A 24,810-nucleotide genomic window follows, 5' to 3' on the forward strand; every position below is an offset into this window, starting at 1 on the left:
ACTTGAATCCTTTTTTACTACTAGCATAGCTCTATAATGGGGAATGCTAATTTTTAGCACACTTATATCCTGTTTTTACAAGCACTTTAATTGGAAATGCTAGTAAATAATGATTTTCTTTAAAAACGTATTGACATATTAAACGTTTTAAAACTATTTATTTTAACATATTTTTAGGGAAATGTTATCAGCACTACTGCATTTTGATGAGGGCAGTTCTCACTTTAATAAAAGTATGGTATGACCCGCACCATAGGATGATCCAAACCGTCCATCAGATGGGCCGCAGCCTAAATAGGTTGAGCCCCAAAAAATTATTTCCATAGGTTGATCCTAACCCTCCGATCTATAAAGGCTGAAAACACATTGAAAATTTCAACTCTGCACAATAATTTAACTTCATAGAACAAAAGTAAGCCCTATGGTATCTTTATAAAAGTTGAAAACAAGAGAACCACCAACAATTTATCTTTAAACCATTACCGGAGCTCTACCAACTGAGCAGAAAGTGGTAAGCCAGCCCCACCAACAAATTGATACAATATTGATATTGAATTTGAGGCTGGCAAAATGAACTTTAATTCATCCAACGACCAAATATGGCTTTCCCATCAACTTGAGAATTAATTCCTGAATGAGAGCAATCTAGTCATTTGAAAAACTAATTTGTAACCCTTGCATCATTGTAACCCTTGCATCATTTCCTTCTTCTTAATGGAAATGCAGCAGCAATTTCATGGCATTCCTCATAAGAAAGCAAATTCAAAGATCTAGTGTTATCAGAATATGTAGGAAAACTACTTAACACCAAATGAAAACAAATGACAATATAATACTTCACCTTTTCATTTCCAAAAGTTTGATAATGTTTCATATGACCGACTATAATACTCTTGGAAAAGTTCTGGACAAAGAAAGACCCCATCAAATGTAAAAAAACAAAAAAAGAGAACTCAAGAATCAAAACAACAGAACCACACAAAGAGGTTCTTCTGTTGTTGCTATACAGGAGACACGAGGTAGGACTCATTACCACATATCTACTCATATCACCTGCAACAACGATACCGGACTATAGCAGCGACTACAGACTAAACCAATAAAAAAAATCCAGACATTTTATCGCCTTCGGGACAACATAAGACGACAAGGACCGTTTTTTACCACCACAAGAAGCTCTCATGGTCGATATTATAAAACCAACATCCATATCATTCCCTCCCACATACCAAAATGCTTCAACCCTCCCTGGACTCCATTTTAAAAAAAAAATTATCACCAAAGCAAGACTCATTTCAGCACCCCTTCGACCATACCAGCAACTGGACCGGACAATACGACGCGACTCCACGACCGACCATTACACCCTGCCGCATTTCCCTTCTGGACAGGATACAATAATGACTCAGACCAAACTCCTGCAAATTTTGAATACAAATATATAAAATTATCATTAAAAAAAGCGAAATGATATCATCACAACCATGTTTTGATATTTGCACTAACCCATTTTGTCTTTTCTTATTTAAAGAGCCGTCATAGGTAATAATAGTTGCCAAAAATCTCTCACAGGCCAATTAAAAAATAAACGACAAGCTGAGTTTGTGCAATTATTAAAACAAGGTTGTGCGGATATTATTTCCTTAAAAAAATAATCTCCATGTTTTAGCTGAAAAACCAAAAGAAACAAAAATTATAAAATTACAGATGATATTTATGATCAAAACCTTGGGTTATAGAGCGTACCTCTAGCCGAAGTTGAATCCACCGGAAGGTACAGAAAGCTCATTCCCCCCAAAACGGAAACCAGCAGGTTGCGCACCATCGCCGAGAGGCAATGCCTCATCATCCTCCTCCAGCCAATATGTCTCTAGGATTTTCACTGCCTTCTCATAGATCTCAGTGTTGTCATGGCTTTGAAGATTTTCGATCTTCTCGAGCCCCTCAGCATCATCAATCAACTGTGCATAGACGTTAACTCCCCCAGTGTTACCCAGGTTCTTCTCAGCTTCCCCGACCTTTAAGATGTTCTCAAGCCCTTCCAAACAGACCGTGACTATTCTCGGATCAGGGCAAGTTAGGAGATCACACAAGGGTTTGATGCAACCTTGGCTCACCAGGTACCTTCAGATAAGAAGATAATAAAAGAATGTAAATTAACTAAATTAAATAGACAATGATTAGCAATGGAAGCGAGATAAGATGTGCACATACTTAATTTGATCATGGTTCCCACCGGAAGTCGCATTTGAGATGGCCCATGCTGCCTCTTTTTTTATATCAAACTCAGCAGTTTGAAGCAAATGGACTAAAGGACCAATGATATCAGCAGCAATCACAGCCTGGAATTTTTTAAATTGCATATACTAAATTAGAATATAACCACTATTTCAAAAAAATTAGAATACAACCACAAACAACCCCACCAGGTCAAAAGAAGCTAAGCATTTAAAAACTGCTGATAATATGGAAATTTTTGAAAGTTCGGTTTGAAAGATAGAGAGGAGCTTGAGATGACGTGTAAGCTAAAGAGAACAAGTTCAAACCTGTATCTGATCCTTATTCCCAGCCGTGATATTTGAGATGGTCCAGCAAGCTTCCTTCTTGATGCTTTTCTTATGATTGTGCGTCAAAAGATTCAGCAGGCAGGGGAGTGCTTGATGGTTGATGATATACTGAAAAATAAGGATAAACAATAGATCAATGACACTGGCAAAGACAGACCAAAGTTGAGCACCAAATGCCAGACAAATGGCCTCTTTTGATGCTGCAAAGATTGGTCCATATTTGAAAACAAGATAAAACGTAGACTTATTTGCAAATATGACATTTGAAGCCATTAAACAATATCAAATTCCAAGCTATTATAACTATTCCTATCATTCAATAAAAAACTATTATAACCATCATTAGCAAATAATCACATTTAACTTCAAAATCACTTGCATATACAGATTAGATGCAAATAATTTTTCGAGGTGTCCAAAGAGGCCTCAATCCTAACAACATTAAGAAGAAAAACAAGCAAATACAAGGCTTAATTAGATAGCAGCAGGAAATTGGTGAGTGGAATAATTGAGATATCCAGCTCCGCCATTATGTTGCTAAAAATAGGCAATTTTGCAAACAAAACTTGTCTAACAGGGCATGATGCTAACCTTATTCGCCCCATCCAAGATCTGATGAGTTTAATTTTGAGTGCCCATATGGCTACTGGTCTTCCCAATTGAATAGAGATTTGTCAATGATAAAGATCAGATGGCCAATCAAGCATTTTTTAGCAACGAATAAAATGGTATGCTTCAATAATCCACAAATTTCCACCACTACATTAGCTAAAGAAACAAATGAAACATTTTACATTGATCCCTCGTGACTAGAAGAAATTAGAGGATAAATTTGGGAAGAGGAGAAGCCTCACAGACCCCTATTGGTGCATACAATTTAGGAGCATGCATCAGCAATATCACAGAAGGTACGAACTTAAAGGGCAGCCCAGTGCGCGAGGCTCCCGCCACTGCAGAGTCTGGGGAGGGCTAGATGTACGCAGCCTTACCCTTGTGCTTTGCAGAGGCTGTTTCCGTGACTCGAACCCGTGACCACCAGAAGGTACGAACTTAATGGAAGCAAATTCAATGGGCAGCATGCAATAGAAACCACTATGAGCCATTTGAATGTTTATTATAAATGTACCGAGAAGACAAGAACCCAACAAAAGTGCTTCAGAAATTCATAACATGATTTTCTTCTTGTGTAACTGTCGCATGAAACAATTTTGGGGAGTAACCACAGGAGATTCATAAGATGCACATTTCCCACCTATGAAAATAAACAAATCTGTGGACATTTTCACCACCCATATGCTGTAATCTCATAATATCCTGAACTCTAGAGTTCACTCAAACTACATAGGCCGCAACCATTCAACGCTGTTGCGCTATTGCAGTTAAACCCCCAGGTAACAACAGCCTATAATGGTCATGTAGTAGATCTCCCCACACTCAAGGATCTGATTGATATCAACTGCCAGGCTGCCAGCAGTACCACAAATAACAAATCAGCAACCTAAGAAATAAGAATTGATCTGGTTTTTTTCAACAGCACTGGAAGGATGTGCCAGTTTAGTTATAGAAAAAGACTATGGGCCATCTAGCATCTAATATTAGTGAAAAGTCCATCTGAATATCACCCTAAAACTAAAGAGCATGATCGATTGGTTTGCATGGGTGCATTTCTTTAACAGAATCTAGGGTCTATTTCTTAGTTCAAGATCCCTCTTACTAACTGGAATAAAAGAATTAGTAGATTTGTTCCTATGAATCGCTATTGGTTTGATACCAATAATGCTCAACTCACGTTGGGACAAAGACGAACACAGCTTCCAAAAGTAGAAAGTAACTCATTTCAGGGTATGAAGGAATAAGAACCATGACAATACATAATGGGATGGTGTCAACTCAATGACCATGAAACAGGATGGTGTCAAAACAGATAAAGCAAATTTCCAAGAAAATACAAGAATAAGTGTTGAAAGTCTCAGCGGTTTATCCAGTGTTACATAATGCAGATATGGGGCCAACACCTAGTCATAGCAAATCATAGTCGACTCGACGCAGTACAACCAAATATTAGGTTGACACGGTCGTAACTCGGGAGAGTTAAAATGAGTTCTAATTGAATGGGAGGGGAAAATCCAAAATCAAAAAGAACTCAGCCACGCTTAAAGGCATTTGACTATGGCAAGTCAACTATTGATGTGGGAAATTTTGAAACCATTGTTTTACCACCAATTTCTTGCTTCAACCTCATGTTCAACTTCTTTCCATGTAGTCTTCCTTACACTTCAACCTTTTTTATGTACACTTCCTCGTACTGGTAAAGTCCAAAGCCTATCATTAATTTGTCATCATAAGTGGCTCCACATCATTATAAAAATTCTTTAAATAGTCAGGTAATAACGTGTAACTAAATATTTGAGGAGAGCATGCCTCTAGTACTTGACACGATGTAGTACCAGAGTAGATAATAAAATGGCAAATAGAAAATAATAGTGTGGCCTCCGATGGCTTTCTACAATATTCAGAAGGAATTGAGATCTACATCATTTATAATCCTAACAAGCGTCTTCAGTCATTCTAAATAACCCTTAATATACCCAAAAAAAAAAAAGAAGAAGAAAAAGTGACACTACATGAAAGAAAACTGCTAGGAACTGAAGTATCACACAAACCATCCCCACTTTCCCCTTCCCGAGTCTCGACTCTCACACCGGTAACTTTGAACTTTCAGCAGACATGTGTGTCTATGATTTAACCGACACTTAAATTTTCAGCAGACACGTGCGTCGACAAGTATCGGCATTCCTTTCTACGGTTGTAAATGTACCGCTATTCCTTTCTACTGTTGTAAATGTATCGCTAGAACTGTCATATACTTAATGTCGGCACATTGAGACTATTGTGTTTACTTCCATCTTTATCAATAACTCTCATATTATTATTTACTGTTCTTTAATAATACTTATTGTTATCCATTTCCCCACAAGTTCTCTATTTTAAAACCACGGATTTTCATTATAAACTAATACTTCCATGTTCTGCATCTTTATTCATGATTTATAACCATCTTCGACAAAGTCAAAGTAATGATGTTGTCAAGCACTCAAGATCGCATCAGCCAAGCATTAACTAGGAAATTATGAATCTTAAGTTTTTTTTCAAGTTTTACTTTGCCACAAAATAATTAAAAAATAAAAACAATTCTACTCTGCACTTCTTTCCAACCATGTAAAAAATCTCTAATCATGCCCCAAAAAGAACTCCACTGGTTTGAATTTGACTTACAAAAGAAGATTTTTGAGAATGGATCAAACTCCTATATCCTCAAAGAATCAAAAACTTTTCAAAGGCTTACCTCTAAAAACATCCCACTTTTCTGAAATGCTTACCCCTCTAAAATTTCCCTTCAAATTTCACAGTTTGAAAAAAAATCTTATTGAGAAAAAAAATTTCAATAATCATATACTCACTATTGATTTAAGCTTGACATATTCTATCACCATATCCACTCCACTATCATAGAGATGGGATCACCTTCTTTCTCAAATAGCTCATTTATTTTTTTTCAATTGTTCTCTAGGACCAGCTATTTGTATTCTTTAAATGGGTCAGTGTTCCAAATACTCGAACTCATACAACCTAAAAAGTAGTCGCCTAGGACGAGTAAACAATTGATGGAGTCAAGTTATCCATAACCTAGACAAATCAAAGGAGTTCTGAATTCTGATTGACTTGGTAGGACAGCTTACTGGGACAAGAACTTGACCACAGTAAAAGGGAGTCCACCCACACGAGATGATTATTGACTAAAGGAGTTTTTACATATCAAAGGCTTAAGAATGAGCATTGATTGAATGTTATCCTTTCCATCCAACAGAAACTTGTTCAAGATTCTTTATTGTCTTGACGTCTCATAACTAGAATGATATATGGCATCATTGTGAAAGTAGGAAGTAGATCTCCCGACCATCAGTGGCATAACTACACGCCATCAAAATTTACAAGGCAACCAAGATCACAAGAGTGAACTGAAAACCACAAAAAATTGGTAATACCGAAGGAGCATTCTTGTGCTTGGCAACAAGGTTGGAGGGGAAACTAAATTTTGACAAGGTTCGCAGAGAAAACTGACAAAATTCACTGTTGAGTATCCTCGAGGGATGATCTGTTAAATATAAATGATGCAGCAAGTGCAAACAAACTGATGGATAAGGTCATAGATGAAATTTCAGAAGAATCATAACTTACGATTGATAATTTATGGCAATTTCTATGAAATTGATGCAAATGAAGGGAATAATTATATTGGAAAGAAACTAGTATAAGTAGTGAATGGGGCAGAGAAAGTTATCAAAGTACAAAAACCTCGTCCCATGAACCTAAAACTCAAGTTTGATGGGAGTTCTTTAGGTACTTCAAGACCAACAACTAATGTAGAATAATTAGGGTCATAGAGAGGTAGTAGAGCAATGTTATTCAAGTCCTTGGGCTGCAAAGACTAATGAGATGGAGTTCTTGCTCTTAGGGTTGAGATGAATGTCTTGCTGGCCCAGTACTAAAATCAGTTTGTTATCAAGAAGACTTCCAAAATGTGACACAATGGAGTGACATATCTACGAAAGGTAGTAGATTGAGAATTTAGACATTTAAAGGAGCTTTACTGACACCAAAGGGCTGATTAGGATGCAAATGTTTTAGAAAGGGAGGTGATCAAAAGATTGGAGATGTAATATAACATTATTCTCAAATAACTTAATAGTAACCACCCTAGCCATTGCCTTAGATCATATGATGTATGCTTTCTGCTGTTCTCATTAAAAAACCTTTCAATACTATTGTTGAATAAGAGACCGATAATCCACAAGGCATTACAACAACTCAAAATGTCAGATGCAGCAACAGAGCAATGTGAGTATCAAATCAATACAAATAAGGTGAACCTTGTGAGAAATACAGAGTCAAAGATTTGTGGATGCTTATCCATTATGCTCTGTTTGGTGGCTGGAATTTTTTTGGTTCTTGGGATTTTTGTGGAACAAAAAACTTCCTCGTAGATTGGTAGCCATGCATATATCTCAAACCACAAGGCATTACAACAACTCAAAATGTCAGATGCAGCAACAGAGCAATGTGAGTATCAAATCAATACAAATAAGGTGAACCTTCTGAGAAATACAGAGTCAAAGATTTGTGGATGCTTATCCATTATGCTCCGTTTGGTGGCCGGAATTATTTTGGTTCTTGGGATTTTTGTGGAACAAAAAACTTCCTGGGAGATCGGTGGGAAAAAAAACCTCCCTGGATAAAAATCCCATATTTGGTTGACCGAACTATGGTGGGAAAAAAAATGCTTTGTTTGGTTGCTTGAACTGTTGGGAAGAAAAAAATTCTTCTGCAAGCTTATTTTTGGTTCCTGGGATTATTTTGGTTCCTGGGAGAATTGTTTTTTCCTTCCTGGGGTTTCGTGCGGGGTTATTTTGGTTCCTGGAATTATTTTGGGTCCACCAACCAAACGTGGGTTTCCTGTGGAAATTCCACAAAAGTCCCAAGAATCAAAAAAATTCTGGCAACCAAACGTAGCATTAGGGAGATTCACTTCCTTATTAAAGGACATCATAAAATGTTACAAAAAATTGAAATAATTAGCTACAAAAAAAAATTCAAAGCCAAAGGATGAAATATCATTCGAAGGGTCATGATGGATGGAAGGTTTGGGGATGAAATTATACACATGCTACCAGAAAGTATTCCTTCATCCAAGTTTACGCCAACACTCATGCCCAAATCACTCCTAGATCATCTGAACCTATGCAATGAAGAAAAAGGACAAAGGAACATCTTAGGGCTAAATAGGAGCATGACACTTGCTGACATCCCCAGATGGTCCCATCATGTTAGATTGAACCAAATAAAGGGGAATCATTGAGAAAATTTTCATGGTTTTTTTTTTAAGGGTTGAGTTTAATTTTGTATTCCCATTTAGCATGGCTATATAACATGTGATTTCATGAATTGGATTTGATCTAAACGTAGTAAGAGCAGTTTAAAGAAAACAGGGAAGTTGGGAAGAAAACAGGGAAGAACAGCCAGAAGTGAAAAGGAGTAAGGGGCTTTAAAATAAGTTATAAGGCCCTAAAGAATTTCCAATCAGGAGTATGTGCCGCCTGACACTTGGCAATTTATATTACTTCTTCGCTAATGAAATTCTTAAAATAAGAGCAAAATCTTAGTGTTAGTAGTAGTATGGGCAAAGTTAAGGTCCACTTGTGCCGCCTGACACTTGGCAATTTATATTACTTCTTCTCTAATGAAATTCGTAAAATAAGAGCAATATCTTAGTGTTAGTGGTAGTATGGGCAAAGTTAAGGTCCACTTGTACTTGGAATTAGAAAAGAAGTAGGATGAGCTGCAAAAAATGGCAGATAAAAGTGTAAATGCATGTTCAGCCTATGTAATTTCGTTTACTTCTTTGTTTCTGAAGTTCTTGAAGTAATAGCAATATCTTTAGTGGGATTATGAGCAAAATTAAGGTTGTCTTGTACTTGTAATTAGAAAAGAAACAAAAAGTGCTGCAGAAATAACCTACAAAAGTACAGAATACATGTTAAGTTTCACAGGATCAATGAAGCATGCTTCTTTTTCAGCAGCATGAGGCCTAATTTTCACATAAAACAACAATTAAATAGAGGAATAAGAGTGCCAACTTGAAGGATTTGTGTAACTACAGGTCAGTCCCCTACGTCTGAATATAGAGAGTTGGTTCGTATCACAGGTGCTAATGAAGCTTGAAAAACTATCATATATTCATTTACAATAAATGGTTCCAAATGAGTAGGATCCAGGTGAAGCACTTCAACCTCATCAAACTGGATTATGTTTTAAAAAGTAAAACCCTAAATGGTTCACAAAGGCCCCATTGCATGATGAACTATCCGATCCATACTCTCAAAACTAACAGTTAGGTAAAGGGCCAAATTAGAGACAAAGAGGAAGGTTCAAAAGAGCAAACCCGCAGGAACGGTGAAAAAAGGATTAAATCCTTTGAGCAGAGAGGAAGAGCATAATCCAACGACAACAACGAGAACCACATGAGGGGTATCAGGAATGTTGAAAGGAAGAACTGCTTCCTAATGATGGCAACACATTTGCATGCCTAGGAAACGAGAAAGGTAAATAGTGCCAGAAATGGAAACAAGTGCCCTTCTTTTAGGATTCAAAAACAAGAAAGAAGTGGGAAACGTAGTAAGGGAAACAACCTTTAATTATGGGAACCCTACTTCCTATGAAGGAACACATACTGGGAAGAGAAAAGCATGCTTGATTTCTTGAAAACAATCCATCTGCCCCATAAGGAACAATCATGATATTCTTGAATTGGTGATTTGTTAAATTTCTATGTAGATTCTTGTGTCTAAAACAAAATCGTATTTCAATAGCTGGACCCTTCTACTCTTGACTGGTGATTCATAAAGAACTCATAAAACAAAATATGTAAATTTCTTTTGCATAAAGAACTCATAAAATAAAACCAATTTCAAACATGATTGAAATGTATGATTATATACTCCATTGGTCTATGTCACACACAATCAAATCAAGATTTAAAAAGAGAGGTCGCTAACAGAAAAGGAAAATTAATAGTAACCTACAGAGGAGATCACCTATATAGACGAAAGGTAAGTTATCTACTGGTAAATATCATTTGAATGAAATTTAACACATAGTGCAGTTACTTTGACAACTCAAAAATAAGCCAGGCAATTCAGTTCAAATTGAAACCATTTTTATCTAAATGTGAGATCTTTACTTGAAATGCTAAGTTCAGTCTCATGTAACAACCTTAAAAACATCTGATTGACACATTCAAGCCACTTGGTAGGTGTGTTCAACTCAAAACTCAACTTTTACTTGCCAAACAATGGAAGTCGCAGAATAATTTGAGATACATTTTTAGATGGCAGCTAATTACAAAGTCAAAGAACAGTCATTAACTCATAACAGCCAAATTATTATGCAAAACAAAACCTTACAGTATTTCATGATGAAATGAAACCAGGCAGATAAAAATAACATGGTGATAATCAGAAAAAAAATTAATCAGAAGATACTAAGATAATACCAAAAACACTAAACAACAATTAGCATTCATCTCATTATATTAATTAGAAGAAAAAAAAAAGCAAAATGATTTAAATATAAGACGTCCATTTACAAAGAATTAGCAGGTGTAGATCATAGAAAACGTCAATATAAATATTCACACGAAATAATTTATTCATTTATAATTTTGGAAGTATCATAGATACTTTCACTACATGATGAAATTGTTTCAAGTAATAAACTCATACACTAATATCAAGATCAAAATAAGGCATCAAACAAATATTACCATGTATGACGAGAACAACGAGAATTTATTTACCAGTCAGTATATCAAATTCCAAGAATACGAATACTGTTAAAAAAAAGTAGGCAGCTACAACGCATTTCAGTACCTGAGTCTGCATATCATCCCCAGTGACAATGTTTCCGACAGTACGAAGAGCAGGAATAAGCACTGATGGAGATGGGTGCCTAACAAACAGAACATAAAAGCAAAAGGTTTCACATTTCAAGCACGGACAGAAATTCACAACCAAAAAATAAATAAATAATGAAATAAATAAAACATCTTCCAGTCTGATTGAAATAAATTTTTAAAATAAATACTTACAGAAGAAGTTCTACGAGACGAGGGCAGACCCCAGCTTCAATAACAGCTTGGATTTTGTCATTTGCGCCATCAGATAGGTATGAGAGCGCCCAGCATGCATCCGTAAGGACTTCCTCATCATTTGAATGGATAAGTCGCTCAAGTGCTGGGAGTGCGGGCTTTGTCTGTACAAAGAATGATATAAACCTCAGGAAACAAACGACACCCAGCGAATTACAACATAGCTGCTAACAAATAACATTCAACCTAACCTGCTCAAAAGGTGGTTGTGGTTTGCCCCTGCAGAAATTAGACAGAGTCCAAGTGGCATTTCTCAGCATAGAAAGCTTGGCATGCTCATTCAACTGCGCCAGTAACGGACCCAGTGCACCATGGCTAAGGACAAGATCTCGGCATCTAGGGGAATCACCAGCAACATTGCCCAATGCCCATACAGCCTATAATTTAAAAAATGGTACAGATCAAAACCTAAATTCAAGGAATCAGTGTATTTAGCTACTAAAGGAAGAGAGAATTTATCTAACCTATGAGATTACAAAAGAGTTGCAAATAACAGATTCCAAATAGAACACATATACCGAGCCAAGCAAGAACCTGTTTTAGCATACCTGTTCACGGACATCATCGCTTGGAGAACCAAGAAGCTTAACAAAAATCGGTACGGCGCCATGATCAATAACAACCTTGGTGTTCTCCGAGGTTCCGGATGCAATGTTTGTGAGAGCCCAAGCAGCCTCGAACTACTCAAAATTAAAATATTTATAAAACCTTATAAAGTAGCAAAGAAAACAAAATCCAGGAAATAAAAAGTCTGTATCCAGACCTGAAGCTGTGGAAAATCCTCCCTCACAAGGAACTCAACAAACCGAGGAACCACCCCAGATGCAATAACTTCTTCGATTGGAGGGCTGCGCTCTGACGAAGGAATTTACAATAGAAAAGAAGATATTGTTCATTAAATAAGATTACAAAACGGAAGTGACAGTTAGTAACATCACTAAAACAATTAAACCAAATACCTATAGAAAGCAACTTCCGAAACTGTGTTGTCGCTTCAAGCTGCAACGCACTGTCCTCCGACCAAACACCTGCCACCATAGCCGGAAGGCTTTCCAACTGCAATTTATAAAATAAAATAAAAAGAAGAAGAAGAAGAAAAAAAGAAAGAAAAAAGAATCAAAATCCAAAGCCTTAACATCTAACCAACAGTAACTGCTACAGAGAAAATTCAAAATAATGAAATCCGAATAAATAAAACTGAATCCCTAACATATCTAACCGATCCAAGCAAAAGCAGATCTCAACCCCAAAAAGAACCAAACCCATAACATTCAAAATCAATAAACCATAACCCTTCATCAAAAGCCAAAGCCCTATGAAATCAGAATCCGCCGATCTAGCAATCAATCTAATCAATCAAGCACTACTTCCACCCTAAGGGACTGTTTGGTTGCCACATGCCTGGCATCCTCAAGGATTTCCCAAGCAGAAAAGTGTACTTTTTGGTAGCTTTATGGTGTTTGGTTGCCAATTTAACATCCATTTGGAGACTACTAGACAAGTTTTAGAGGTAATAATTGCATGTCTGATGATGTGGCATCAATGTCCCCTTCTTATACTCTCCAAGCCAAATTTCTCAAAAAAGGATGAATTTGGCATGGAAATTTTGCTCTCTTCTCTCTCTCTTCCTTCTCTCTCTTTTCTTTCTATATCCTCTCCCACTGGTCCACATGGTTGTCAAACCAAACACTACTTATCACTATTCTACATGGTAAATCAAATGTGTGTCTCCTCCCTATTGACTACTTATAGCACTAATCTACAAGGCAACTACCTAGATCCAAACAGAGCCTAAAAATAGACATGAAAAGAAATATGCAGAGATAGAAATATACCTTCTTCTCGACAGCCGATGCGTGATTGGAGGCCGGAAATTGCTGTGCCTGCATTCCCTCTCTCCTCTTCTTCTGAAGGCTTTCCTCCCTTCTGTTCTTCCGGATCTCCACCATGTTATCTTCCCTCCTCCTCCGCCCTTCTTCTGCGTCCACAGCGACCTTGTACCGGTTCCTACGGACCTCTGTCCTCGAGTTCGGTCTCAGAGACATGGCTGCTTCGATAGAATAAACCCTACTCATAAAAAATCGAAAGTAAAATCAAAACAAAACCCAGAACGAAAATCAAAGCAGATAAAATCGGAACAAGAAACTCTAACCTTAGAGCATCGAAATCAAATACCATTAGAAAACAAATCAAACATAAAAATTGAAAGGAAAACCAAGACGAAAACCATAATGAAAATCAAAACAGAGGAAATTGAAACAAGAAACCCTAACCCTAGAGCCTAGAAATCAAATATCATTAGAAAGCAAATTAAACATAATAAACCCTAAACATTAAAAATCGAAAGTAAAACCAGAAACGAAAATCAAAACAGAGGAAATCGGAACAAGAAACCCTTAAAACCAAAAATGAAAATCAAAACAGAAGAAATCGGAACGAGAAGCCCTAACCCTAGAGCCTAGAAATCAAATATCATTAGAAAACAAATTTAAACATAATAAATCCTATATATATAAAATCAGTACAAGAAACCCTAACCGTAGAGCCTAGAAATCAAAAATCAATAGAAAGCAAATTAAACATAATAAACCCTAAAAATAAAAAATTGAAAGTAAAACCAGAAACGAAAATCAAAACAGAAGAAATCCAAACGAGATACCCTAACCCTAAACCTCGAAATAAAATATCATTAGAAAACAAATTAAACATAATAAATCCTAAATATAAAAAATCGGAACAATAAACCCTAACCCTAGAGCCTAGAAATCAAACATCATTAGAAAACAAATTACACATAATAAACCCTAAACATAAAAAATCGAAAGCAAAACCAGAAGCGAAAATCAAAACAGAAGAAATCGAAACAAGAAACCCTAACCCTAAATTAACATAATAAATCAAAACCAAAACCAGAACCGAAAATCAAAACAGAAGAAATCGAAATGAGAAACCCTAACCCTAGAGCTTAGAAATCAAATAACATTAGAAAACAAATTAAACATCAAAAATTCCTAAACATAATAAATCCTAAACGAGAAACCCTAACCCTATAGATTAGAAATCAGATAACATTAGAAAACAAATTAAGCATAACAAATCCAAACCAAACAAAAGCAAGAAGCTAAAATCAAAACAGAAGAAATCGAAACTAGAAACACTAACCCTAGAGCTTAGAAATCAAATAACATTGGAAAACAAATTAAACATAATAAATCCTAAACGAGAAACCCTAACCCTAGAGCCTAGAAAACAAATTAAACAAACCTGCGAGAGAGAGAGAGAGAGAGAGAGAGAGAGAATGAGATTAGAGCAAAACTGAAATGGGATTTTATTTTTGTTCTTTTTGTTTGAGGGTTTGACGAACAGAGAGAGAAAGATCTTTAAATAGTATTTTGGTTGGGACTTGTTGGGAGAATGAGCCTGAATTCGTGTGTATTTACAAGGGTTGCCACTAGATTTTGAATTGAAATTGAAGATGTGGGAAAAACTGACTTAAAAAAGAACTAACTCTATACAATCATGAGATCATGTGAGTAATGCGCGACTTTGTTTTGACTCTATAACCCCTAAAAACGTAGGGAAATGAAATTCCCCCACCCTCTGACTGATAAAATCACCCCCTGTAACTAGGGCTTCAACTCGAGCCGGGTTTTACCCGACCCGCATCGACCCGACCCGAAAATAACCTGGGTTGGGTTCAAGTTTCATAGGTTTCGGGTCGAGCTGGGTTGAGCATTCAAAAGCCCACATGAATCTCGGGTCGAGCCGGGTTTGAAGGGGCCGACCCGACCCGACCCGAGTTACATAAGTTATAGTATGTACATTTTTTTCTATTGTTAGTTAAAAGTTAAAAGTGAAAACCCACGCACCCACTATTATTGCGTGTGAGTGTAATTTCTTCTTCTGTGAGTTGAGTTGATTCAAGTGTTTAATTCAGCATTGTTTGATTGTAATTACAACATTGTTTGATTACAGCATTGTTTGTAATTACATCATTGTTTGATTCAAGTGTAATGTGAGTGTAATTACATCATTGTTTGATTCAAGTGTAATGTGAGTCTAATTTCTGCTTCTATGAGTTGAGTTGCCTTGCCAAATAAGAATTTTCCTTAAAAAATTGCGTCAACGTGAAAAAACCTGAACCGACCCGACCCGACCCGACCCGAGATTTATCATACCCGCCCGACCTATAACGTCATTCGTTGAGCTTTCAAGGCAAAGAAAAACGTTAAAAGGGGTGAATTTATTATCCTCAAGCCGTGAACAATTCTCACAGCATCAATCTATCCATCCATCTATCTATGAATCTATAATCTATCTATCTATCCATAGACCTGGCAAACGCGACAGTGCCCATGGGTCGACCCTACCCACCCGCAAATTTGCGGGCACGGGTCTGAGTTTTAGCGACCCGTCAAAACTGACCCGCGGGTGACCCAACTCGCAAAAACACGGGTCGGGTCGGGTCAACCCGCAGGTCATTTGGCTTTATTAAGGGTGGTGATTTTGTCTTGCTAATCTAGTTAGATGGCTTTTTTTTCTAATGCAAAGGATGGTGATTTTGTCATGCTAATCTAATTATTAAGGGTTTGATGCGCGAATAGGTTATGGCTGGCACCATAGAATATAAATAGGTTGTGGCTGGCACCATAGGTTGATCCCAACCCTCCGATCTGAATGTTAGAGGGTTGATCACTCAATCCTAACAATCTATAGATCGGAGGGTTAGGATCAACCTATTGAAATGATTTTTGGGGCACAACCTATTTAGGCTGTGGGCCATCTAATGGACGGTTTGGATCATCTCACGGTGCCGGCCATACCGCCCTCATCAAAATCCAATGATAACATTTCCCAAAATAAATGCTTTTTGAATTTGCGGGTGACCCGCGGGTCGACCCAGCCCACCCGCGGGCCGCACGGGTTACCTAAATTCTGACCCGCAAAAATGCGGGTCATTTCCTGACCCGACCCATGTGACCCGCACCCGCATCACCCGCGGGTTGACTCGGCCCAGCCCACCCGTTTGCCAGGTCTATCTATCCATATTCTGAGATTTTACATCCTGTAAGCTAGGGCTGCACATGGTTTGGTCCGGTTCGATTTAAGGGAATTTCTTAAATCGAACCGATCCCATCGGTTTGGATTTTTTCCAAATCGTAACCGAACCGATTGGCAGTTGAACCGAACCAAACCGAACCGGTTCGGTTCACGGTTTATCTGTATTTTACCTATAAGTAATGGGCAGTCATAAATAGAAAATGACATAATTGATTAATATTGGGCGAACCGTTTGATTTTGGGGATAATAGACGAACCGTTTGAAGTTTGAAGTTTGAAGTTGAATGGCAAAAAATACTAAAAAGAGATATCTGAACCGGTTCGGTTCGGTTTTCATATCAATTGCCGATTCGGTTCGGTTCGGTTCGGTTTTGCGGATTAATATTTTCTGCACCGTGAACCGAACCGATTGGATCGGTTTTGTGAAAATCGTAACCGCGACCGAACTGGTAGATATAAAAACCGAACCGAATGGCCCGGTTCGGTTCGGTTTATCGGTTTGAGCGGTTTTGTTGTGCAGCCCTACTGTAAGCCCTTATAGTCCCTTATTTTTCAAAAAGTACTGTGCGGACCACAGTGTAGGATGATCCAAACCGTCCATATGATGGGCCGTGACGTAAATAGGTTGTGCCCAAAAAATCATTTCTATAGGATGATCCCAACCCTCCGATCTTAAGAAGAACTGCATATTATGGAAACTTCTATAGATCAGAGGGCTAGGAGCATTCTATGGAAATGATTTTTTTGGTCTCAACCTTTTTACTTTACGGCCCATCATATGGACGGTTTGGATCATCCTATAGTACGGTTCGTACAGTGTTTTTTGAAAAAAATAAGGGACTGTAAGGGTTTACACCGTATAAAATCTCACATTTATGTTTCTTTCCATTGTCATTCGCTTTCTTTCCAAGAAAATTTTTAATTTGGAAACTTCTCTTTACATCTCATGTTATGCTTTGATACGATGGGCCTAACACTTTAGGCCCAAGTTAGCATGGTAGGGCCACAGTTTTACACTCCCTTTATTTTACTCCTCATTCTATGATGTTGGGGCCCGACATTTTATAATCAAGCTAGCCTAGACCTGGCAAAATTGACGGGTGCCCGCAGGTCGACCCAACCCACCCGCAAATTTGCGGGCACGGGTCGGAGTTATAGTGACCCGTCAAAATCGAACCGCGGGTCACCCAACCCGCAAAAACATGGGTTGGGTCGGGTCAACCCGTGGGTACCCGTGGCCATGGTTTAAAATTTCGACTGAAATTTCAGATACCGGTGGGGACCGAAACCGAAAATTTCTAAAATTCAATTTTTCGGCATTTTTCGGACCGAAATTTCGGATTTCGGTAATTTCGGTTTAATGACATCATTTATTAAGAAAACAAAGTGTTACAAATTTTCGGCCGAATTTTCGGCCGAAATTTCGGTTTTTGGTGGGATCCGAAACGGCAACCGAAACTGAAATTTGAAACCTTGCCCACGGCTACCTGTAAAAATCTCTTTTATTTTTATTTAGAATGAAAAGAGATCAAGAGTTAAGATCATAAGATCAAAAGCCAAAACAAAAGGGATTTCAGATTTGCTCTGAGTCTCGTTTAGAGTTGCTATAAGTAATTCATGTTATTACATAAATGGATTTGTACTAAATTTGTTAATAATTTTGTTCACTAAGTTTTACATTTTTTAATCGGTCCACTCTTCACCTCTGTAATTTAGAACTCTACTTACAATAGATTATTTTATATGGTGTGCGCCCCTGAGGTTGAGAATAGGGTGAATATTGAATAAGGCCTGACAAAATGGGTTGGAAAATACATTGGAAAAATTGAGGGTAACCCGCGGGTTGACCCAACCCACCCGCAGCGGGCACGGGTCACCTAAGTTGTGACCCGTAGGAATGCGGGTCATTTTGATCAACCTGTTTGACCCGCACCCGCATGACCCGTGGGTTGACCCAACCCACCCGGCCCGTTTGCCAGGTCTATTGCTAGCTTGGGGAGGCCCACCATTCTACACCTCATGTTTTGGTGTGGTGGGCCACCGTCTCCACGCAAACCCATGCATAGGGTGGGGCCTACAACTTTACATCTCATGTTATTGATGGGACAGGACCAACTTTTTACACCTCAACTTTTGGTAGGTGGGGCCCACAGTCTTTGCCCAAATCTATGCATATGGTGGAGCCCACCATTTTACCACTAATGTTATAGAATATGTGGGGTCCACCATCTCTATCCAAACTTGTGCATTAGGGTGGGCCCCACCATTTTGCACCTAAAACCAATAGCACCCACATATATGGTAATGGGTTATTATTAGTTAGCCCTACATTGTGGGCCTAATGACCAAAAGATTAACAAAAGCCACACGTATGCGAATCTTTAATTTACTCGTGGGGCTAATAATAATGGTCCAACAATAAAAACAATAGGGCTTATATACATAGTAATGGCGTATATATGGAGAGCTTAATGGTCAAATAAAGCATAAAAATTAACCATTTGCTTATCCGTATGCATAGAAATCTAAAACTAGTTGTTCCCTGAAGGGAGCATCGGTGCCCCTCAATCCAGGGATGGATCCAGGAAATTGCATCCGGGGGGCGAACAAAGATTGTTATATAATAATTAATAAATCTTTATAAAATATAAAAAAGTAAAAGATAACACAAACAATAAATTTAACTGATTTCAATTAAAAAAATCAATTATAACTATTTTTTCAAGATGGAAGAAACAATAACCCCAAAAATTGTCTCGAGAGGGAAGAAGATGGGAGAATGAAAGTCTAATCGAAGTTCTTTCTCTAGAATAAGAGTTTTGCGCAAATAAAAAGGGGAGAATTCGTTTTTAAGGAAATCACGATTTCAGTCTTTGTATTACCTTTGTTCCTTCAGGACCACCTCGGTTCTGTTTATATATATATATTTTGTTGCCCTTTTCAAAAAAAAAGGTTTTGCAAAAAAAGAGAGAAGGCAAGTGATAAATTAGTCTCCTATTTTTACTTAGAACAACCCCTCTAGTGAATTTATGACTCTTTTACACTGCATGGGTCTGTCCCGTGTAAAAAAGGAGTGGATGTATCACACCCCAAAAAAAAAGAGGGATGAATCGGTTTTTGTTAAAAGCAAAGATACACTTTAGCAAAAAAGTTGAAAAGGGCAATTTCCCCATTCATTGCAAAATCAAGAAACAAAAAGTGGGCAAAAGGTACAAATCCTTTGTTATACATAATATTTTGCCAAGAAATACACCTTTGGTACAAATGCATTTGTGCTCTCTTTCTCTCTAGGCATGTTAACCGGTGTTTAAAAACGCGGATTTGACACGGAATGCGGCTAAGAAAAATCCTTGTTGACTCGGCGCGGATGTGGTGAAACGCGGAATGCGGCAGGTAAAAAGGAGTCGACTCGGGCGAGTTCTTGCCAAGTCAAGGAGTTTTTAAACACTAGTGTCAACAGATCCACTTCATATTGGATCCACCTATGCCTTAGTCATGATCCCTTTCCTTCCCTTATTGGTCGGATCCTTTTCATTGCTCTTAGCTCACAAAACATTTTTAAATTGGACTGTCCATCAGAGTGTACCTCCAAGCTCCTACTGATGTAGTATACAGTTAGGGCTCATGGTTATGGGAGAGAAGGGGGAAGAAAATCTTAATTGAAACAAAAAAAGAGAAAATGTAATGTTGTTTGTCAGTGTTATGAGTAGGTTTTTAAAATTTTATAAAAAAATACCTCATGAATATACATAAATGGACAAAAATATGACTGGTATTTCTGTACATTGGCTCCCACCATTCGGATGTAGGACTCTCCATCAGATTTTGTGGTTACGTCTGGGCCCTGATCCTAAATAATTTCAAACCTTGGGATATGGATCCAATAGACACGGTCCAGATCCAACTGGGTTTTGATCCAACTGCTGTGTTTGCATCCTGTGTGTCCATTAATGTTCGGGTTTTGGTGCAAATGCTGTGCCTGGGCCCATTGACGCGGCCCATTGACATTCCTTATCCACTTAGATCCATTCACCAAATGCATTAAAACGGACCTGAATAATAAATTGGGTTCCTCCTTTTTTATATAATTTCCGGTGTTCTTTTTTCTAATATTCTATATTGTGCAAGCCCTCGTAGCTCAGTATTTTTCAAAAAGCACTATACATGTCACGCCATAGGTTGATCCAAACACTCCATTTAATGGGCCAAAACGTAAATAGAGTGTGGCCCAAAAATCATATCCTTAGGATGATCACAACCCTCCTAACTGGATCTTTTCATAATTAATATGCAGTTCCTCTATAGATAGGGGTGTAAACGAGCCGAGCCGAGCTGAGCTTGGCCAGGCTTGGCTCGGATCGTTAAGCTCAAAAGCTCGGCTCGGGCTCGAACCAGGCTCGGGCTCGGCTCGGCTCGGTCAGGCTCAGGAGCCTTACCGAGCTCGGGTTATATTAAGTTCACACCCCTCTTCTTCCCTGGACAGCCCTATCTAGTGTAATTTGACTACTTTTTTTACACTATGGGTGGTGGTACAAGTAACAAATGGGGTTCCAAAAATGAAGTGACATATTTTGCCTCCCCCTTTCACTCCCTGGACAACCCTTTTAGTGTATATATTAATATATAATATATATATTTAAATATATTAAATTCTTAACGAGCCTTAACGAGCCGAGCCTGGCCTAAATCGGGCTCGGCTCGTTAAGCTCAACGAGCCTGGCTAGCCGGCTCGGCTCGGCTCGTTAAGGATTTGAGCCGAGCTCGAGCGAGCTTCCGAGCCCGAGCCAAAATTGACATCCTTATCTATAGATAAGAGAGATAAGATCATCCTCTGGATATGATTTTTTGGACACAACCTATTCACGTTGGGGCCCATTAAATGGACGGTTTGGATCATCCTATGGTGTGGCCTCTCCCTTTTTTGAAAATAACTGAACAATACGGGGTTACACCATATAAAAACTCCTTTTTTTCGTAGTCAACTTTGAATGATCTAGTATTTTATTTGGGGGGTGGGAGATTTTAGTGGTGTAAGCCTGTATGGTTCCGTATTTTTCAGAAAGTACTGTACAGCTTAGACCATAAGATGATCCTAGCCCTCCAATCTATATAATTTTCCATAATTTGCAGTTCCTCTAAAGATTAGAGGGCTAGGATCATCCAATGAATATGATCTTTTGGGCACAAACTATTTATGCTGTGCCCCATCAAATGGACAGCTTGGATCATCCTATGGTGTAAGCCATACAGTACTTTCTAAAAAATACCAGAGCATACGAGCTTACACCACTAAAATCTCCCACCCCTCACATATAATGCTGCAATCCCTTATTCTGAGATTTTATATAGTGTAAGCCCGCATGGTCCAGTATTTTCAAAAAAATTACTATGTGGCTTACACCAGAGGATGATCCAAACCGTCCATTTGATGGGCCACAACGTAAATAGGCTGTGCTGTGAAAATGAATTTTTTGGGCACTATCTATTTAAGTTGTGGCCCATCAAATGGACGGTTTGGATCATCCTATGGTGTAAGCCCTATACTACATTTTGAAAAATACTGAATCGTACGGGTTTACACCATGTAAAAAATTTAAAACTCCCTTTATGGTAGGTCCCTCAGACTCCTCGAATCGAACAAGTTTAACACCTATCAGGCAAGTCAAAACTACCATCCTCTCTCTCTCTCTCTCTCCCTCTCTCTCTCACAAACAGCTAGAGAGGTAAAGAGCTCTACTTGCAGACAACTCCTATTGGGTTTCTATGGCTCCGGTAAGAGTTCGCTTATAAATCTCATGTATAGTGTTTTGGGTCTGGCCGGGCTCATCCCTTTCGCTCAAACCTCTGGTATGTCTGAAATTTCCTTTTCATGTGGTTTTTGCCAAAGAAGTCTTCTACTTTTCCTTATTTGCAAAAAGAGTCTTGAGACATCACATTTAGGGGTGGTTATTCGGTTAAAACCGAACCGAAAAAACCGAAATGTTAAAACCGAAATTATTTCGGTTTCGCAAAATTCGAACCGAAACCGAAACCGAACTGATTACAAATTCGGTTATACGGTTATAACCGAATAACCGAATTGTGAGAGGAAAAGAGGGAAAAAAGTAAAATTTAGGCTTGGATCGGAGGGCTAGGATCATCCGATCAAAATGAATTTTTGAGCACAACATAATTAAGTTGTGATCAATCGAATGGACGGTTTTGATCATCCCACGGAGTGCACATAAAGCAACTTTTTTTGAAAAAAAAATGGTTTCATCCCTTATTTCGGTTATTTCGGTTAACCGAATTTTTTTTTTAGATAACCGAAACCGAAACCGAATAACCGAATTTCCCAAAAAACTAACCGAAACCGAACCGAAATGGAGAAAAACCGAACCGAACCGACCAAATCGGTTCGGTTCGGTTCGGTTCTTCGGTTATAACCGAATAATGCTCACCCCTAATCACATTGATGACTTATGAGAATTTTGCATATCAGGTCATGCCATAAATTTGTGATCAAACTAGATTATTTTTCACCGGCAAAAAGACCAAAATGTCCATATATATGAAAAGATGAAAATTACCTTACAGAAAGGTCAAAAGTGTTAACTTACCAACTTCTCCAATAGCTTAAGCTGTTGGAGAAAGGCGTTTTTTTATCTTTTATACTTTAACACTCCCCTGCACGTGTGGCCCACTTTGCAACCACATAGCACATGTGGTCCCACTTTGGGCCGACCATCGCATGTGGATTTTTACTATTGGGAGGTTTGAACTCGAGACCTTTGGCTCTGATACCATGTTAACTTACCAACTTCTCCAATAGCTTAAGCTTTTGGAGAAGTTGGTTAGTTAACAAAAAGATGAGGTAAAATGGTCGGTCCCACTCAATGGAAAGGTTTGAGTTGAGTTGGTGGGACCCAACCTATGAAAACATTAGAGGGCCCACCCTATAAAACATGAGGTGTATAATGGTGGGCCCCACCCTATTAAGGGTGTCAACGGATCCACCTATGTCTTCTTAGTCACGTTCCATTCAAATTTCTTATTGGTTGGATTGGATTCGGAGTGTTTTTCAGATCCTACTTTCTATGTCTTGGTCACGATCCATTTCAAATTGAATTGTTCATCGGAGAGTCCTAGTAGGTCCTACTTACATTTTACAAAGTTAAAATTCTCAAAAGAGGGCGAATGCAATTGTGAGTAACACGAGTGTAAGACGCAACGGCTGCAATGCAATGTGCTAGGGACTTAGGGTCAATGGTTACAGAAGAAAGAGAAGAGGGTGACTCGAGACTCAAGAATGAAAAAAATACTAAAAACAGGAATCATTCGGAAAAAATGCATGTCTTTTTTTTTCTAATTAAAATACCCCTAAAATAATACTTTAAATAATAAAAATTTGAGGGTATTTTTGTAAAATAGTATAATAAAATTGAATTTAGGACTTTCTGGCTGGCTTTTGTTGGTTGTCTGGATCCAACCGCCAACAAGTTCGGATCCTATAATACTAATAGGGTCCTAAAATGTGTCCATGGATCCTAGTAATGTGTCTACATCCTCTCCATTTAAATTCAGATTCGGATGGTCCATCATCGGCCGCTAGCGGTCCATTGACACACCTACACCCTATGCATGGTTTGAGTCTAGGTGGTGGGACCCACCCTATAAAAGCAAATCGTTTTGATCTTTTTACAAGCTCATTTTCATCTTTTTCAGATATATGGATATTTTTTGTTCTTGTTACTAGTAAAAACTCTTCCATGGGTATCTTGGACAAAAAATTATGGCATGACAGGATTTGCAAAATTCACTCAAACGTGAGGACTCTGTTTGCAAATTGTCAAACTAGAAGCCCCCATTTGCAAATAAACCAAAGTAGAAGATTTCTCTCTTTTGCAAATATCAACCCCTTTTCTTTATCCTCGAATCTGAGCAAATGGGTTTTTTTCCTTAGTGAAGGAAAGTTTTTATTAACTTTTTAATTACAGGGAATTCATCGAATTATGGGACAACATATATGGAAGAACATAACGTTTTAAGGTCAATGAGAAATGGGTTCTGCGTTTATGATTCCAGAGGGCTAGATTACGAGCAGATGGAAGAGAGTTTTGAGGGTTTATCCGAGTGGAGTTCACCACCATCAGCTTTGTTGGAGGGCGAGCGATGAGAGGGAGAGCGTGGGGTTTCTGTGGTCATCGAAATTCGAGAGGAGGAGAGTAAATTGCACGGTGGTAGTAGCAAACATGGCAGAAATTTACAGATCACTGTTAGCTGGAAAGTCCAAGATGTTAGAGGCCACGAAAGAGCTCTTCAACTCACCACTCAGTAGAAAGTAGAAAATGCAGTAAGTTTTCTTCTCTGTGACCTTTCCTCAAACAGTTGGTTATTTATTTTTGATATGCTAACCCCTCTTTATTTTAGGGGGAAAAT

The 24,810-nt window shown here is 38.2% G+C and overlaps 1 protein-coding gene across 2 annotated transcripts; it reads right to left on the reverse strand.

The window, feature by feature from the left end:
• Positions 1-814: 814 nt before the first annotated feature.
• Positions 815-14,752, reverse strand: LOC143849238 (importin subunit alpha-like). Of its 2 annotated transcripts, none has more exons than XM_077358344.1 (12): positions 14,596-14,752; positions 13,167-13,398; positions 12,291-12,387; positions 12,095-12,186; positions 11,880-12,011; positions 11,523-11,708; positions 11,272-11,435; positions 11,054-11,132; positions 2,547-2,675; positions 2,215-2,342; positions 1,747-2,124; positions 815-1,383 (listed from the first exon to the last, which is right to left on the reverse strand). In XM_077358344.1, the coding sequence occupies exons 2-11, from the start codon at positions 13,374-13,376 to the stop codon at positions 1,749-1,751; spliced, it is 1,593 nt and encodes a 530-aa protein (XP_077214459.1). In that variant the 5' UTR covers positions 13,377-13,398; positions 14,596-14,752; the 3' UTR covers positions 815-1,383; positions 1,747-1,748. The 2 variants fall into 2 exon arrangements, with proteins under 2 accessions (XP_077214459.1, XP_077214393.1); XM_077358278.1 differs by having other exon boundaries at positions 815-1,418.
• Between the last annotated feature and the right edge of the window lie 10,058 nt (positions 14,753-24,810).

Source organism: Tasmannia lanceolata, unplaced genomic scaffold, assembly GCF_043159265.1.
Source record: "Tasmannia lanceolata isolate RefF3 unplaced genomic scaffold, GAP_Taslan_0.1 ptg000002l, whole genome shotgun sequence".
Taxonomy (NCBI): Eukaryota; Viridiplantae; Streptophyta; class Magnoliopsida; order Canellales; family Winteraceae; genus Tasmannia; species Tasmannia lanceolata.